Consider the following 17959-nt stretch of genomic DNA (forward strand, 5'->3'; position numbering starts at 1 on the left):
CTGAAATAATACAGACTCTTCTTCATGCCAGAAAACAGGTGAGGTGGGGTAAAGGTGCCATCAGTTTCCATTCCGGCTAGTGGAAGTTTGCAAAAACTGAGCTAACCTTGTCTACATGTGGTAGAAAAATGAGGCCAGAGGGGCACTGGGCTTGGCAGGAGCTCTGAGGCCGTAAGAGCTGTTGCAGTACCTTTTAGAGTGACTGAAGGCCTCCTGGGTTCTTCTGTGTCTGCCCTTCCCTAGGCATTGTCTTTTGTCCCCCTCACAGTAGCCTCTGGTAGCCACATTTAAACTGACGTACCCCGAAGCGATGCACTTTGTCCACTCCCTGCCCTCTGCCCCTTTAGTTAGAGGGACTTGTACTGCATCAGCTATAAAGTGACTGGGCCTAGACATAAATTAAGGCTTTCTTGTTGAAAGTCAAGGTGAGCTGATCAAGGACGGTTGAAAGACATTGTGTGAGAACTCACCCTGCTCCTCTTGGCCCTAGAGGCAATGGTTGAAGGAGGGGAGCAGGTCCCTCCAGTTCCAGCTCAGCTGGAGGCAGATCTCTGGGTAAGCCTTTTGGTAGGTGAAAGGCAGAATTGGACAGATTCTGGAGTTCTAGACCCCAGAACCCAAAGCTTACTTTACCCTCAGTCAAGGTTGGGTTTCTCCGGAGCTTTTGGGTTTCTCCAGATCGTTTTCTCTAAACTCAAGGAAACTGAAGAGCTTCTGGGAGTTCTAGGCGGGCTTCCAGGGGACAAAGCCTAAGTACTCTGCCATCAGTGTCCTTTCCCGTAGCTTGAGCACACTCAGTACGCTAGGCACGGAACAATTGTTTTCGTCTTGGTTATGCAGAATTCACCCTGCACATATCTTTGTCTTTCGTAATTCTGCCAACAGCCCTGTGACGTGGGTGGTAATATCCCCATTTTATAGAGGAAAAAACTGAAGCTCAGAGAGGCTTTGAGATATGTGTGTGTGTGTGTGTGTGTGTGTGTGTGTGTGTGTGTGTGATGTTGTCATGACATAAGGAGTTTAAACATACCCATTTCCAGACACGAGTGGTGGATGTGATTATTGAAATGTGCTTCCCCAAGACTCCGGTTCTCCCTCCCTATGTTACCCAGTGCCCTGCCTCGACAGTCTTCCCCGCCCCTCCCTGGGAGGGCCTCAGGGGGCCTGAGGAGCAGCAGGTGGCGAGTGGAGTGCTGAGCGTGGAACTTGTATGTCCCTAAGCTGTGGTGCTTGGGTTGATGTGTGATTGTGACCCTGGGCCAGCACCGCCCCATGCACACCTGTCCCACATTCTGCCACTTGGAGTCTTCTTTCCTGGGAATGATTTCCTTGGCTGAGAAGGCCTGTCTGGTCTGCACACCCGTCTTTCCAGTTTCTTCCCTCTGCTCACCCTTCTGGGGCACAGGTGTGGTGGCCTCCCCAGAGTGCTTACTGATTCCGGTACTTAGGGTTTGTTTTTTACTTCTTTTCCTCCCAGGCTTCTGTGAGCCGGTGCTTTGTCAAGTCGCTTCCCTTCGCTCCAGGTCAGCAGGGCGTCTCGCGCAGGGAAAGCACAAGAAAAATGTTGAAAATAAATTGCTTTTTGGAACATAATTTAATAGCCTTAAAAATAGTTATTCCTTTTGATTCAGAGATGTTTCCAAGATATTTTCGGAAACTCCATTCTAAGGAAGTAGTCAGAGGTGCACACTGATTTGTCTTGAAAAGCTAGCAATCGTGATTATCATGGCATTATTTGCAATAGTGAAAATATCCAGCAAGCAAGTTGTATGTTCATAGGCTAAGATAACATTTGAGAATTTATAATGTTCCCAGTTTCACATGTGAAAAAAGGCAGAGCAAAATTATATGTAGTATAAAACCAATAATGGTAAAAATGAATATATAATATACATATAAAAAAAAAAACCTGGTAGAACAGGGGCACCTGGCTGGCTCAGTCAGTGGAGAATGTGACTGTTGATTTCAGGGTTGTGAGTTTGATCCCCATGTGGCATGTAGAGATCACTAAAAAATTAAATCTGTAAAGAAAAAACCAAAACAACAAAAAAATAGTAGAAGAAAAATAGTACACGTTTGAGTTACATTCTTCTGCTTCATGTTTTTAAATTTAGCATATTTTTTCAATGATCATGCATTTTGTTTTAAAGATTTTCTTTATTTGAGAGAGAGAGCGAGCGAGAACAGGCAGGGAGAGAGGGAGAGAGGGAGAGAGAGAAGGAGAAGCAGCTCTGGAGTGAGCAGGGAGCTGGGCATGGGGCTCGAACCCAGGACCCTGAGATCATGACCTGAGGTGAAGTCAGATGTTTAATCCACTGAGCCACCCAGGCACCCCTGAACATGTATATGATTAACTTGTTTTATTTTGAAATAGTTTCAGAATTACAGGAAAGTTGCAAAAATCATGAATTCTTGAATTCTCTTTACTCAGTTTCCCCAGTTTTTAAAATTAACATTTTACCATGTTTGTTTTATCATTCTCTGTGTGTGTGTGTGTGTGTGTGTGTATTTCTCAAATATTTTTTTCACGGATCTACTTGAGAGTAGGTTACGATTAGGATGCTCTTTTACCCCTAAGTACTTCAGTGTTTACTTTCTAAAATTCAAGGACATTTTCTTACGGAACTATAGTCTAGTAATTCCCACCAGGAAGTTCACATCAACACACTGTTTTTCCGAATGTGGAGTTTATTCATATTTTGCCACTCACGTCTTTTATAGCAAAAGAAAAATCTTTTCTTCCCTTTTCTTTTCCTGGCCCAAGGTTGCGCTGAACCGTAACCACTCTTCTGTGCCCCGAAGCGATGCACTATTTCTTTATCATATTTGCCCTTGACATTTTCCAAAAAGTCAGGCCATCACTTTGTTGTATGTCCCCTGTGTGGATTTGTCTGCTGATAAGACAATGATAAGATTGTGAATTTTTGGCTAAATATCACAGAAATGGCGTTGTGTCCTTTAGAGCAACATAGCAAGTGGTGGCAGTGTCTCTGACTCAAGACTGGAGCCTTTACCTTTGATCACTTGGTGTCAGCCTGGTTGTCCTCTGTAAAGTATTGTCCTGCCCTACATAATCAGTAAACTTCTCATCAAACTTTGACCCTTAAGTTGGAGCACTCACGATCCTTGCCTGAAACGGTTATCACTACAGAGATTACCAGTTGGTGATTTTCTAAGTCTTTCATTTTATTAGTTGGTATTCTATTGTACGGAAGACCTTTCTTTAGTCATCTGGGTGTATTTGTTGATTGGTGTAAGTATTCATACCAGTATTGACTTGTGTGCGATCCTTTTGTCCTAATGGTTCCAATCTGTCATGCTGAGGTTTATTTTGGTGCTCATAGGGTCTCAGATTTGGCTAGTGGGAACCCCTTCCAGGACCCTGTGTCCTTTTGACATGTCCTTTGTCATTCTTTGAGCCTTTCTTTCCTCGTTGGATAGCAAAGTGATCTGGGCTCAGTCACTGCTTTTCCTGCCCTAGTTCGGGAGTCTGCTGACCCTCCAAGAAATCCTGGTTCCTTTGGATGGAGAACAGTGTTTAGAAACCAGGATCCGGGAGCTAGGTAAGAAATAGACCATCCACATGCACACGTCCGTGTGCATTCACACCTCCTGTTCCAGTGCACATCGCACTCTCCATCCCTTTCTCTCTCTCCACATTTGTGGCTGCCTTCTTCGGCGGCAGGAAACCCAGCTGGTGTGGATTTCTTTTTAGTTCTAACACACGAATACTGAGAATACCAGCCATCTCATTGGAAAAGGACAGACAAAGCAAAGGGCCCTTGAGATACCCACTACCCTACTCATATTGTCGACACTCCCGAGAGGACGTCACGATGGGTCACTTTCCTGGAGAAATACGTACTTTTTATTTCATTAATAATCTCATAGTGAGAAAATAGCTTCTTTAAATTCTGTATGTTTTGGCAGTCTTTCAGTGAGAGTACTATAGTCCACCTACTTATTTTTTTTTAGATTTATTCATTCATTTTGAGAGAGAAAAAGAGTACATGGGGGAAGTGGCAGAGAGGGAGAGAATCCCAAGCAGATGCCCCGCTGACCGTGGAGCCTGACGCAGGGCTCGATCCCAGAACCCTGGGATCACAACCTGAGCCGAAATCAGGAGTCGGCCACTTAACCACCCAGGCGCCCCTCCACCTCCTTCTCTCTTAACTGCTGCATAGCATTCTGTTGTTCGGAACTGAAAACCTAAGCAGGTTGGGGCCCTTCCCAGCAGTGCTATGTGGAATGTTCCTGTGGTCCCGGTGAGAGGCACAGCCCAGGTGAAGAGAGTCACTGCACCCTGAGGGCTAGACACTTGTTTCCCCTGAGAAAATAGCTTTAAAATAGTCTTTTTTTTTTTAAGATTTTATTTATTTATTCATTTGTCAGAGAGAGAGTGTGGGTGCATACCAGCAGGCAGAGGCAGAGAGAGAAGCAGGCTTCCTGCTGAGCAGGGAGCCTGATGCAGAACTCGATCCTAGGACCCTGGGATCATGACCTGAGCCGAAGGCAGTGGCTTAACCGACTGAGCCACCCAGGCGCCCCTGAGATGGTCTTCTGATGAAGTAAATAGCACACACTCATAATTTGAAAACCAAGCAAATAATACATTAAAAAGAAAGAAGAAAATTTAAATCCCCTCCCCGAGATACCGTTTCTGTGACGATCCTCCGACATACCGTTTTATGCATGTGCGTCCATACTCTTCCATCACTGGGGCAGAGCACACGCGATTGTGGATGCGCGTACGCTATGGTGTAATTTACATACAGTACAGTGTGCGGTTCCGGAAATTCGTACATGCACAGGCTCTCTGCAGCTGTCCCCCAGAGCGAGATACTACACGTCGTCCGGCGTGCCAGCAGCTCCGCTCGTGTTCCCCACTCATGACCCTTGCCCCTTGCCCCACGGGTGTATTGGCCCATCGCCTTTTTTCTTTGTCTGGTTTTGGTATCAGGGTGATACAGGCCTCATAAAACAATCAGGGCGACCTCCCGTTCTCTTTTCTGGAAGAATTTGTATGGAACTGGTGTCATGTCTTCCTCAGATGTATGGTCCACTGTGTCCGTGAAGCTGTCTGCTCCTGGAGTTTGCTTCTGGTGAAGGTTTTAACTACTAATCTGCCTTCTTTTACAGGGCTGTTTCTCTTGGGTGAGCTCTGCTGGTGTATGTCTATCAAAAAATTTATCCACGTTATCGAAGTTATCAAATATTGGCGCCAAGTTGGTCATAATTCCCCATGTTACATTTGTAATCTGGGCAGACTCTAACACTTTCGGCACTTTCGTTCCCTGTATTGGCAATTTACACCATTTTTTCTTTCTTCGCTCATCCATCTGTCTAGAGGTTGGTCCTATTTGAGAGCAATGTTTTGTATCCAGAGTTATAAAAACTCACTATCTCCGTAAGAATTCAAGGATTTTTTTTTTTTTTAAGAGAAAAGCTTTGTTTCAAGATGCTTTTCTATTTAGAGCAGACATCAGGGTGGACCTCAGAAAAACAGACCCACATTTTTAATTCAGGCTCCAGCAACTGCCAGCCGTGTGGCCTTGGACCCACCACGTAAGCCGGTTGGAGCTCTGACCTCATTGCTAGGTGGAGGTCACAGTAATTTCTGGGTCAGCTGAACCACAAAGGGGTGCCCCACAAGGGCCCGGCCCAGCGTCTGCTTGCGGTAGGCCCCCATACTGTGGGTCGCCAGCAAAGGGGCGAATTGGGAACAGCCCGGAGAGCACTGGTTCCTCCTCTCCTCTGGGACAGGAACTTCTTCCCCTCTGTCCCCATGGCACTCGGTAAACGTTGATTTTTGCAGCATTGCCCACATTGGTCCACAGTGTTCTGTTTCCTTGATCAGCCTGTGAACCTCCTCACCGTGGGAAGGGTTTTCCTCATCTTTTATCCCTCGTGCCCATGTATATTTTAAGTGATCAAACCTACTTGAATGAACGAAGAACAGGGAATTAAGTAAACAATGGTACAACAGATCGGTGGCAGCCAAAGAGGATATCATTATAAGGGGCCCCCCAGCAACACGGGAGAATGTTTCACAAAATAGAATACGGCTGACCCAGGAACAAGTTGGGTGTGAACTGCACGGGTCCTCTTCTACGTGGATGTTGTCAGTACGTACACATGTGGTACTATATAGTCCCTCCTCCTTATGATTTATTTATTTATTTATTTTAAGTTTTTATTTATTTGACAGAGAGACAGCCAGAGAGGGAACATACGCAGGGAGAGTGGAGGAGGGAGAAGTAGGCTTCCTGCTGAGCAGGGAGCCCAACCTGGGGCTCAATCTGGGGACTCCAGGATCATGACCTGAGCCGAAGGCAGACGCTTAACTGACTGAGCCACCCAGGTGCTCCCCAGCCCCCTTTTTTAAGAAAGAGAGAGAGAGTCTTAAGCAGGTTCCATGTTCAGTGCAAAGCCCAATATGGGGCTTGATCTCATGACCCTGAGATCATGACCTGAGCTGAAATCCAGAGTTGGATGTTTAAGTGATTGAACCACCCAGGGGTCCTTTCCTTATGATTTTTTTAAAGATTTTATTTATTTGATAGATATCACAAGTAGGCAGAGAGGCAGACAGAGAGAGAGGAGGAAGCAGGCTCCCTGCTGAGCAGAGATCCTGATGCAGGGCTTGATCCCAGGACCCTGAGATCATGACCTGAGCCAAAGGCAGAGGCTTAACCCACTGAGCCACCCAGGTGCCCCTCCTTATGATTTTCTTAATGATGTTTTCTTTTTTATAGCTTATGTGACTGTAAGATTCAGTATAGAATTCATATAACATACAAAGTATGTTAATTAATTATTTCTCTTATTGATAAGGCTTCCCAGTCAACAGTAGGCTTGTGGTAGTAAGATTTTGGGGGAATCAAAGGTGACACATGGATTTCTGACTGTGCGGGGCATTGGTTGGCCCTGACCCCCTTGTTGTTCAAGAGTCAACTGTACCTTTTATCTGCTTTTTGTATGAACATATGTATAGGTGTACGTGTGATATATTATATATGGAAGAAATGAAGGAAAAATCCAGAAGGAAAACAGCTCTGTGGCTTTTACCCTTTAACAAATAGCATTTGAGCAAGGGGAGGCTAAGATGGGACGTGGCGAGGCCTCTGTGGCTAGAGGCTGTCAGGCAGAGGCTGAAATTCCTGGGCACAAATGCTTGTTGCAGCCCACGGCATGGAGTGTGGGATTCCTTCCTCTCCGTCACCGTTTGCAGATTCCCAGGCTTCCCCCTCGCCGCCAGAGGAGAGGGGAAAGGACCATCCCGGAGCAGCTTCTTGTGTCTGTGCAAACCGAGTGGGTGGGAAAAGGCATAGTGCAGAGAGGGTGCTGGTGTGCCTGGGGGGCCGGGAGCCTCACTTCCCACCCCCCCCCCCAGGAGGCTCCTCATTAATGCTGAAAGCCCCGCTCTGTGTGAAGCACATACTGTTCTTGGAACTGGTTTTTTTTTTAATGCAGAGAGTCAGTACGTCCCCCTTCCTGCCTTTTTCAGAGCTCTATTCTGGGCCTCCCTGTTTCTCTTCCTCTTTCCTGAGTCCCAGGGCTCTGCCATGGGATCCCCATCACTGTGTTGTTGTCTGCCTCTGCTTTCTGTTGTCCTTGTTGATCATAAACTAGAACTCTGTGTGTGTGTGTTTCAAAGGGTTCAGTGAAAGAGACTCAGGAATCACTATTTATTAACTCAGGTCAGAGACCTGGGGTTTGCTCCCCCAGCACTGTCACCAACCTCAGCCAGGTCTGCGTCACTGGCTCCTGGGGTGGCAGGTGCCCTCTCTGTCACTAAGTTACCCAGCCTTCTGTTGACACATGTGTGCTGGCGGCCCTGCCTCACAGCCGCTCATTCTGTTTTCAGTCACCTTTGTTACAAAGCTCTCCCACAGTGTGTAAATCTCTGTCCTCCATAACCAGGCCTGACTTCTGCCCTCAGGGCCCTCTCCATCCTGTTTAATGACTCCCCAGAGAAGGGATCGGCCTGTTGCCTCTGAATCTTCTTGTCTTTAAGGTAAACCTCTCCAGTTCTGTGCTGTTTCCCATGTGGCAGGTTTTGGGGACTCTTTGTGTTCCAGTTTATCTTTGGTGTGAAGTGTAGAGCCCTTCTGGAACTGTCTTCGTGAGCCCTCAGCATCTGGGGAGGCCAGCCTGACGTTGGCCCATCCCATTCCCATTTCTGTAAAACGTGGGGGAGTGTCATCATCCTTGCCGAGGCTTGCTGCCTGAACATAGCCTGCGGGGGGTCTCTGATTGCCCGTCAGGGGCTCATGAGCCTGTCGCTCCTTAGGCTTGCTCACGTTCTAGAGGCACAGCAGACTTCAGAACTGTTCCGCCCAGAACTCGCACGAACCAAGACAAGTCCTCCAGCTCCCTGGGTTTCGCTTTTCCTCATCTGTAGTCAAAATTAATTTGAGGCGAAGAGGTAGTCAGGAGGTTGAACTGGAGTGAACTCGTGTTAGAAAAGCCCAGTTCTTTCTCCAGTGTCTCATTTCCTGTGACACTGCAGCCACACACAGCATTCCTGACCCCAGATGTGGGGGTGGGGCTTCTCCACAACAAGTAGTTCTGTGGCACTGACTGGGTACCATACCCTACCGTTTAAATCAGTTCTGACACTGCCTGGAGCTGGTGTCAGATTAAGGGCTCTGTCCCATGGGGCTGCTCCCCACAGTTCAGGTGGCAGCCACAAGTCTGGGTGCTTACCTGTGCTTCTGACCAATCAGCAGTAGATGGGGGTTCCCCACACACTCTCCTTGGGTTCATTTAACTTGCTAGAGCAGCTCACACAACTCAGAGAAGCACTTACATTTACCGGCTTATTAAAGGACACAGTAAAGGATACAGATGAACAAGTAGATGAAGAAATACATAAGCTGAGGTCTGGGAGAGGGCCTGGGCCCAGGAGCTTCTGTCCCTGTGGAGTTGGGGTGTGTTGCCCTCCCGGTATGTGGATGCATTCACCAACCTGGATGCTCTCTACACCCTGAATTGTCAGGGTCTTTGTAGAGGCCTCCTCGGTACGCACGACCAGTCATTAACTCCACTTCCAACCCCTCTGCCCTCCCTAGAGAAGGGGACGGGCAGGGCTGAAAGTTCCAAGCTAATTGTGGCTTGGTCTTTCTGGTGACCATTTCCTATCCAGGAACCCACCCAGAACCACATTAGAACAAAAGATGCCCCTACTGCTCTTATCACTTAAGAAATGACAGCAGGTTTAGGAGCTCTGTCCCAGCGACTAGGATCAGAGACCAATATATGTATTTTCTGTTATCTCACGGAACTCCTGTGAAGTATGCCGTGCTCATATGTCGCCCTGTGCTAACTTTTAATAGTGTTACTAAGTCTGCCCACAAAAAGCCCAGGAGTATTTGCCAAGGGTGTAGGGGAGCTGTGGGTCCGCCCCAGTTGGAGCTCAGGCCAGGGGGTTGCAGCCCCAGAGGGCATGGTAGAAACCAGCCCACATGGCTCTCCATGCCAGCTGCACTTCCGGTGGTCTGCTCCTGTGAGGCTTGGTCAGCCCAAATTGTGCTGAGTGATGCTGGCTCTCCTGCCTGCTTCTTGCCAAGTCATGCTTTCACACATCCAGGGTTCCTGGCTCCCTTCCTCTTTTACATCATTGCATCAGACACAGTGCCAGTCATATGTCTCCAGATCACACCCATAGGCCCTGTTATGTAGGGGAGAGGTTATCGGCTGGGGCCATTTATTGTCTTCTGTGGAACATTGGCCTGACATGTCCTGGGCTAGGATGCCTTGCTCATGGCCTTGTGATTGTACTGACATGGTAGATGGAGGCAGTTTTGCCCAGGTTCCCACCTCTGACATAGTTGTGATCATGCCCACATCCCTGCCTGGTTGTCCCTGGCTGCCCAGGAACCCAAAACCGCAGACATGTAGAGGGCTCCTGGGCTCTTTGCACATTGGTCTCAGTTATTTCAGGAGGCTCATCTCTTGCTGAACACCCTTGTACCCGCACGTACAAATGCATCCCATCATACCACACTTAGTCACACCAGATTCTATCACCTCTGCTCTTCCATAGTTCAGGCCTTTGTGTGGGCTTCCCCTGACTCCTCTTATCTTCCTTATCTGGCTGGTGGATCCAGTCATTTTCCATGACTCAGCTCAGATGTTAGTCCCTGGGTGCCCTTCTTTGACTGTTTCCAGCCATCTTGTCTTCCCCTTCCTCAGAGCCCGATTTTTCCCCAAGGCATCGTACCTGCTGGGACATGCCTGTGAATGATGACAATGAGTTGGCACCCTCCATACCCCCGCATGGTGGCTGTCTGACAAAAGAGAGCATGGAAATAAGATTCAGGCTGTAACAACACTATTCTTAGAATGTCTAGAATACAATCACAAATCACTCACCATACTAAAAACTAGGAGAATTTCAACTTGAATAAGAAAAAAAAACAATCAACACACACCAGCATCAAGAGGTAAATAAGAGCCAAACAGACATCTTAGAACTGAAAAATGCCACAGTGAAAATTAAAAACTGTGTGGATGGCTTCATCATAGAATGGTGAAGTCAGAGGACCTGAAGATAGAATTGCGCAATTACCCAGTCAATGGAGAGCAACAGTGAGAAGCTAGACAGAACAAAAAAAAAAAAAAAAAGTGAACTGAGCCTCAGGGACTTGGGGGGACCAGTTACGAAACACATTTATGTCATTGTGGTCCTGGGAAATGAGAAAGAGGGTGGGCTGAAAAGGCATTTATAGAAGAAACATGGCTGTAAGTCCTCAAACCTATAGATTCAGGAAGCCAAATGAACCCTAAAAGTTGTAATTCCAGTGATACCCATACCGGCTCTATCTTGGTTTGGAGGATAAACTTTGTGGGCACGCTAGCTAGAGAGGAATCTGGTCCATGGCTCTCTCGAGCACTGCTCTTTAGTGGCTGTCTTGGCTGGGGCCCTGTCCCTGGAGGACAAGCTATCAGGTGCAAGCAGGCGTGGCTCCCTCGAGGGTTTTCCTTCATCTTGAAACCGCTAATCGTTGGCAGAGGTTCGAGAACGTGAGTAGATGTCGTTCCCCACTGCACCTGGGAGTGGACGCCGCGAAGTGCCCGTGACTGTTTACCACTGGGTGACTTGCATACTGCAGAGGCCGCCCAAATCACTTGCTCAGGCTTCTTCCCTCCTTGTCTCTGTTTCCGGTGACCAGCTCACTCCAGTGTTGGGGCCAGGTTATTTGATCGGTCTTGTTTACTGGTCAGAAATTGGGTACAGGGAGCCCCTGGGTGGCTCCGTCGGTTAAGCGTCTGCCTTCCGCTCAGGTCGTGAATCCAGGGTCCTGAGATCTAGCCGCACACTGGGCTCCCTGCTCAGTAGGGAGCCTGCTTCTCCCTGTCCGTCTGCCTGCTTTTGCTTACTCTCTCTGTCAAATAAAATCTTAAAAAAAAAAAAAGAAAAAGAAAAAGAAATTGGACACAGTAAAGGCAAAGCCACAAGTACTTCCTAGAGGATCATCTTACCCTGCAGTGTTGTAAACCATCAGATGGAGAAAGGGCCCTTCTCCCTTGTTTCCCTTTTCAGAAGCTCCAGGATGGGTTGCCCTTGGCCTGTGGCATCAGCTGCTGACCTTCAGGAGAAGTGGTATCTCTCTTATATGCCTGCCTATTTATGCATGTCCTTTCCTGTATGGATAATGTCTTTTATAATAAAAATGGAAGCTCTATGTACAGACCTAATTTGTAATCAAAGGTCAGTCATGCTCTGGTCTGTTTGGGGTTAGCAGGACCTCACTGACTGGTTTTTTGATCTGCGCCCTTTTCCTGTGACTAATTTTCCAGATGAGCTCGTGAAAGCCTGCTGCCTCTAAGGGGTTCGCCTGGAGTCCCAGCCAGCTGGGGCGGCGGGGCCTGCTGTAGTTAAGAAATTGCTGTGTTTAAACACGTACGTTTCACTGTTGGTTTGTTTTGCTTTCTGTTGCTGACACATGTAGCGTTCGGCCTCCCAGAGCTCTGCACTGTTCAGTGTTCCTCCCTTTCACTAAATGTGGAAGAAGAAACGGCCCACAGACTAAAGACCCTCTTAGGGCCGAAAGGGCGCACAGGGGCTCCTGAAGTCTCCTGGGAGTGTCTCTGGTAGACCCTCTTGCGGTCACCCTGCCATATTTGATGTGGAGAACACTCTTGGCCGGCAGGACGTCCAGAATGTTCTCATCAGAATAGTTCAGACAGTGGAGAAGAGTGATTTTATACCAGACGGGGCAGGGGTGCCTCGGGACAGACTCCCAGAGGCTCCTAATTTATCAACACGGCCAAAGTGCCATGTGTCAAACTCGGCGTGAAGTTTATACCAGCTCGCGTTGCCCCTGGGTTTAATGTTCGATCGTGATGCCTTCCTCTGGATGACTCATGTCTTTGCCAAGCTGGGTTTTCAGTGGTTGTTGGGACCTAACTACTCCGTAAATGGAGCTCTTAGGTATTCCCATGGGCCTGGGGATACCAAAGACATTTTGCTGTGATGTCATGATGTCATGGGGCTCCATGCACTAAGAAAGTTCGGCCCTGTCTGTCTTCATGGATTACCACATGGGCACATCACCAGCCCCAGGTGCAGGGGGCCCCCAGATTTCTCTTCAGTCTGCTTGTTTTGGTTTATCAGTTCATGCCAATTTTACATTCCATGTGTGCTAACACGTTCACTGACTCCTTCCATGGGAAGCTCCGTGGGGAGCTATCAAGCATCAGATGGTGTGCTAAGCTCTGTGCTAGGAAAGTAGGACTGATAGGAGTGACGGTCGAGCTGAGGTCACAGACCTCCAGTCCAAAGCAGGAAGCAATGAGAGGAAAAGCAGCTCAGGCACACGTAAAGGCACTGGGGCAGGAGTGCAGAGGCTCAAGCCAGGGAGATGGGTGGGCGTCTGTGGGAGCTGCAGTGTGGAAACAGTCACTTGGTAAGAGAGTCGTGGTTTAACAGCTTCTCTCCCGGCTTCAGCCCCATCTACGCTGCTCCTGTCCTAGTACAGGAAGCATCGGGATAAGGATTTTCCTTGACTTCCTTCTTGCCAGGCCTCTCTTTCCACTGTGTGCCAGGCACAGAGGTACCTACGATACTGTTCTTCGCTCAGGAGCTCATAGCAGCGTGGGGGCGAGACCCATGTCCAGTAAGTCATCCTACTTAGATGGGTACTGAACACAAGCCCCCCCGCCCCGGGAAGCTGGGGCCCCTTTCTTGTTTTCACTCGGCCGAGCCTTCCGTTCCCAATGGCAGAAGGAGGCCTCGATAAGATGGTCACCAGGTCCTTTCTACTCTTCCTCTGCATCTCTTGTCTGAAGTTTTATGCCTCGCAGTCAGAGCTGCTGGGGACCTTCTCAGTGCTCCTGAGACCCCCGAGTGCTGGCACTGTCAGCTGGTTCTGGTGGGACCTTAGGGCCAGAGCCCTGCCCTGGCTCGCTGCAGGGAGTCGGCATCCCAGCAGGCAGTACCTGGGCGTTTGCACAAGGGGCGAGAATGCGTGGGGGCCTTACTCTGAGCTTGAGGAGAGTGGCCGGGACGCTGAAGGAAGCAGTAAGTGAGGGTATCGATGACACAGCCAGACTGAAGGAGAATGAATGTAGCCTCACACACTGTGGTAATACGTCCCTGTGTTGTGCTGTGCGGGTTATAAAACCACTGGGTAATGTGTGTGCCGGGCGTTGCCAAGCCACCCCCTCTGGAATCACATGGTAATTTTTTCAATGAGTTGACGTTAGATGTTCATTGTGTCAGGCTGTGAACAGTGGAGTTCCTACTCTTGCAGGGTGACCCTGTAGTCGGGGAGATGGCCAGCGGGAAGGACGCATGACACAGTGGTGATCTCTGCTGGGAGTGGGCTCGGGGAGGGAGGATGAGACGCTATACTGAGGAAGAATCCCTCTGAGGTGGTGACACATGAGCAGAGACCTGAATGAAGTGGGGGAGAGAACCCTACAGATAACTGAAGGAACAGAGTCTAGGCCACGGTATTAACATGTGCAAAGGCCCTGGGGCAGGAGCTGACCTGGAGGCTTGAGGGGTAGCAGGGAGGCTAATGTGACTGGGGAGAAGTGAGGGAAGGTGAGGGGCCGGACCCTATGGAGCCTAGAGGCCAGCTAAGGCCTTTAGATTTGGTGCTAAGTAGGACACGAAGCCATCCGAGGGTTTGTTTAGGGACATGATCTGGCTTACTTTTTAAAAAGCTCTCTCCATCCACTCTTCAGAGCTGGCCCCTTAGGAGTCTATGGCAGTAGCCTGGGTGTCTGGAACCAAATATAGGATGCGTGGGACTGTGTGGATCCCCAGCCTTCCAGCACACCATCCCTGCAGGGACCCCCGAGGGCCAGCTTTTCTGGGTGGGGCGGGCAGCTCACATATGTATCAGGAAATGGACATTGGTCATTTCACTTCTTGGCCACAAGTCTCCCCTCAGTAAAGTAAGGGGGTTAGGTGACCGGGGCTGGAGGGCAAAGGGTAATGGGACAGGGAGCAGACATTGGCCGACTGCTGCTACGTGACAGATGGCAGCGGGCTCTCTCCTGTGTTTGCCAGGTCCCGAGGGTCTGTGTGGCATGACTCTGTGGGCCGGGTCCTCTCCCTCCATGGCTCTGTGAGAGCTTGACACACACAGGCTTGTGGGTGTGCCAGACGACCCTGGCAGGGCTGGACAGGAAGGCATGCCAAACGAACATGGACTAGATCTTCAACCTGAGTGCGCTCATCCTTAATTATCGACAGCGGGCTCTAGAGGTAAATTTGTCCTGTAGCATCAGGGAGCAAAGAGGGTGCGTTGAGATGATCACGGGGACTCAGCTGTTCGAAAAGCACCTTGGGCAAATGAGAAAGCAGAGAGCCGAGCTCTCTTTGGAGAGACCAAGCAGATCTCCAAGTGAGCCGATGCCCCACAGGCCCTAGGAGGGCAGAGCTGGTGCCCGGGGCCTGTGGATGCGAGGGCAGCTGTGGGGGGCCGGCCCTGGTGTCTCCCAGAGGCAGGGACAGTGAGCAGAAGTGAGACGTGAGGCTGTCTTCCAGGCCTGAGCTGCTGAGCTAGGACTGAGGCTTTCCCCACTGAGCCTGGGAGCCGTGGCTGTGGGGGAGACAGCCCGTTTGGTAACCGTGGGGATTGCAAAATGGAGCGATGTGCGCCCCAGGGCTGAGGCCGGCTGTGCCCAGTGCAGAAGTGCACTGCTGGGCTTGGGGTACTCCCCGCCGACCTGCACGGACTCAGATCTGCTTCCTGGTCAGGTTCAGCGGTAGACGCCCTGGCTGGGCATCTTTCAAGGGAACGAACAAGGTTGGGGTGCAGGGGTTCCTCAGTGGTTCCCCAGGACTCCCTGAACTCAGAAAAGCTCTATTATCCCCGTTACGGTGTATTATGGCAGGATACAGACCGAACCCAGCAAAAGGAGAGGCTCCTCAGGGCTGAGTCCAGGAGAAACCAGGCACGAGCTTCCCGCTGTCCCTGGCCACTGGAGTCACGGGGGCTCAGCGCTCCCAGCAACCGTGCCTGGCCACACGTATAAAGTGTTACTCACCACAGGAGTTCACGGGTGCCTTGGTGTGCAGGTCTTGTGCTGGGAGTCAGCCTTGGAGGCATGGAGCACTGCGTCTCTAACCTTATCTGCTCAGGCTTCAGCACCCCAGAGGTCACATCCATGTGATGGGATTCACAGCCCTCGGGGTTCATCCCGAATGACAGGGTTGGAGTAAATCATCCATGTGGCCCAAGGTCTCAGGTGTACAGACACGCAGCAGGCAGCATATTCCCAGCTCAGAAGGGATTTCCCAGGAGCCATCCAAGGGCCAGTCCTGAAGGCCTTGGAAAGGGGCAGGGTTTGGGGCAGCCCAGGCCTGTCGCATAGCCGGAGGAAAGATTGCCTCCGAGTGGCCCCCGCTCTCGTGTGGAACCAACCCTTCCAAGCCCTTATGGGGCTGGAGGGTGCTCGGTGGTACTGGGAATCTGTGGCTTCTGTTCTCTGTGTTTGCAGGGGCCCAGTCCCTGCTCCAGCGGTGGGACCCCCATGGACACCGCAGGGCTGTTTGCTACTTGAGTTTCGGTCCGAGACTGTAGCTGTGTCTCGGAGGGGCCAGTGGCCATGTATGGAGCCAGCAGCTCCTGCCCCTGGTGCTTCCCCCCTCTTGGGACCTACAGACCCAAAATGAAGCTTCTGGGGCTCAGGGGGTGCTCCCCAACAGGCCTCAGGCAGACCCTGCTTCTCCCCACTGACCCCTGTCCTTTCTCCCTGCAGTTTCCTGTCAACATGGGGGACTCCAGCATGGACGCCAGCGCCACCGTGTCGGAGACCGTGGCTGAAGAAGTGTCTTTTCTCAGCATGACAGACATGATTCTGTTTTCCCTCATTGTGGGCCTCATGACCTACTGGTTCCTCTTCAGAAAGAAAAAAGACGAAATCCCGGAGTTCACCAAAATTCAACCAGTGTAAGTGACCCTACTCAGGATCCTTTTCTCAGCCTTCCAGAACCCGTCCGTCGGTCCCGGCGGGGCCCTGTCTGCAGGCCCGGGGCAGGAGGGAGCCAGGCGAGAGGTGCGAGCTTCCTTGCAGCATTTTGGGTCGAGTTGCGTGGGTGGTGCCTTACTGGTGGCCTGGGCTTGGGCTCTCCCTTGACCCCTTGTGTGTCCACAGCGCGTGGGGGTTCACGAGGTTCTTTCAGGTCTGTTTCTTGTTCTCCTTTCTCGATGGAACCTCCCAGCGACCAGGGTAGAAGGCCCCGTTCCATGGGTAGCTCATCTGAGGCTCGGTGGCATGAAAGGTCGTCAGAGCTACAGCCGGTGCCCAATTGCTATTTCCCTCCAGGCCCGTGATCTTGTCACGGGAAGCGATGGGATGGGGAGGGGCCGTTTGCATGGGGCCACACACACAGATGCAGACAGTTGCCTTTCGGTCCCACGGTCTTGCTGATGTGGGTAGGATCGCACTTCAGCCCTCGAGCTTAGAGCTCCAGGGGTGATGGCAGCGGAGGAGAACTGTTTTTTGCCTCTTCTCGAGACCCACACTGAACATTTCTGTGCCCGGATGTGTGGGGAGTTGTCTCCCAGCCACGGGACACTGCCGGGTGTGACACTGCTTGCCTGGAGTTAGCATGGGATCCCCCAGCACCCCCATCTCAGACACCAGTCGCACGTCCCAGCGTCACCAGCTATAAAGCAGAAGTTGCCCGAACTCCCCCCCCCCCACCCCACCGCCCCAGGTTTGAGTCATTGGCTAGCGCGGCTCCCAGAGCTCAGGAGAGCAGTTTCCTTACTAGGGTACGGGTTTATCATTAAGGATGTAAGTCAGGAACAGCCAGAGGGAAGAGGTGCGATAGTGGGGGCTGTGATGCTTCATGCCCTCTCCAGGGGTGCCACCCTCCCAGCACCCCCAAGGAAGTGCTCAGCACCCTGAAACCAGAGCTCTCCAAACCCTGTGCCCTTGGGTTTGAATGGAGGTGTCCTTGCCTCGGTGCAGGCGTGACTGATGAAATTCTTTGCCCTGGGGACTCATTGACCTTCTGCTCCTCTCCCATCCCTGGAGGTCAGCAGCGGGCCTGAAAGTTCAAGCCCTCTGATCACAAGGTCTGGTCCCCTGCCAACCAGCCCATCCTTAGGGGCTTTCCAGAAATGGCTTTCTTACCACAAACTCCGGTGTGGCTGAAGGGGGCCAGTTCTGAGGGACAGAGACGCCCTTGTTGCTCTTCTCACTTAGGGAAGGCGAGGGTTTTAGGAGCCCTGTGCCAGAGAGGGTCCAAAGACCAAACACGTATTTATTATAAGTCGTGATGTCACAGACAGTTTCCCGCTCGATTTTATTCGTAACAGTGTTTTATTTTTTGCTTTACTGATTTTCTTTTTCAACCTTCCATAAAGCTTCCTTGGAAAAAGGTTTAAGTAAAAAGGCAGATTCGTTGAAAGCAAGTATTAAGGAAGAGTGCAGCTGGTTTTTGGATTTAGAAAAATGACAGTGTGACAAAGAGATGAAACCACTG

The 17959-nt window shown here is 50.4% G+C and overlaps 1 protein-coding gene across 2 annotated transcripts in view; it reads left to right on the plus strand.

Annotated features, from left to right (window-relative positions):
* LOC116876363 (NADPH--cytochrome P450 reductase) overlaps nt 1–17959 on the plus strand; it is a 56500-nt gene that overhangs the window by 14721 nt on the left and 23820 nt on the right. Inside the window, exons 1-2 of one of the 2 annotated variants that reach the window (XM_032872457.1) lie at nt 7934–8017; nt 16225–16415. In XM_032872457.1, coding sequence (XP_032728348.1) covers nt 16237–16415 — 179 coding nt within the window. In that variant the 5' untranslated portion in view covers nt 7934–8017; nt 16225–16236. Of the gene's footprint in view, nt 1–7933; nt 8018–16224; nt 16416–17959 lie in introns of those variants that run through there. The other variant, XM_032872459.1, reaches the window with a different exon arrangement.

The sequence above is a fragment of the Lontra canadensis genome, unplaced genomic scaffold, assembly GCF_010015895.1.
Source record: "Lontra canadensis isolate GAN:19392208 unplaced genomic scaffold, GSC_riverotter_1.0 scaffold45, whole genome shotgun sequence".
Taxonomy (NCBI): domain Eukaryota; kingdom Metazoa; phylum Chordata; class Mammalia; order Carnivora; family Mustelidae; genus Lontra; species Lontra canadensis.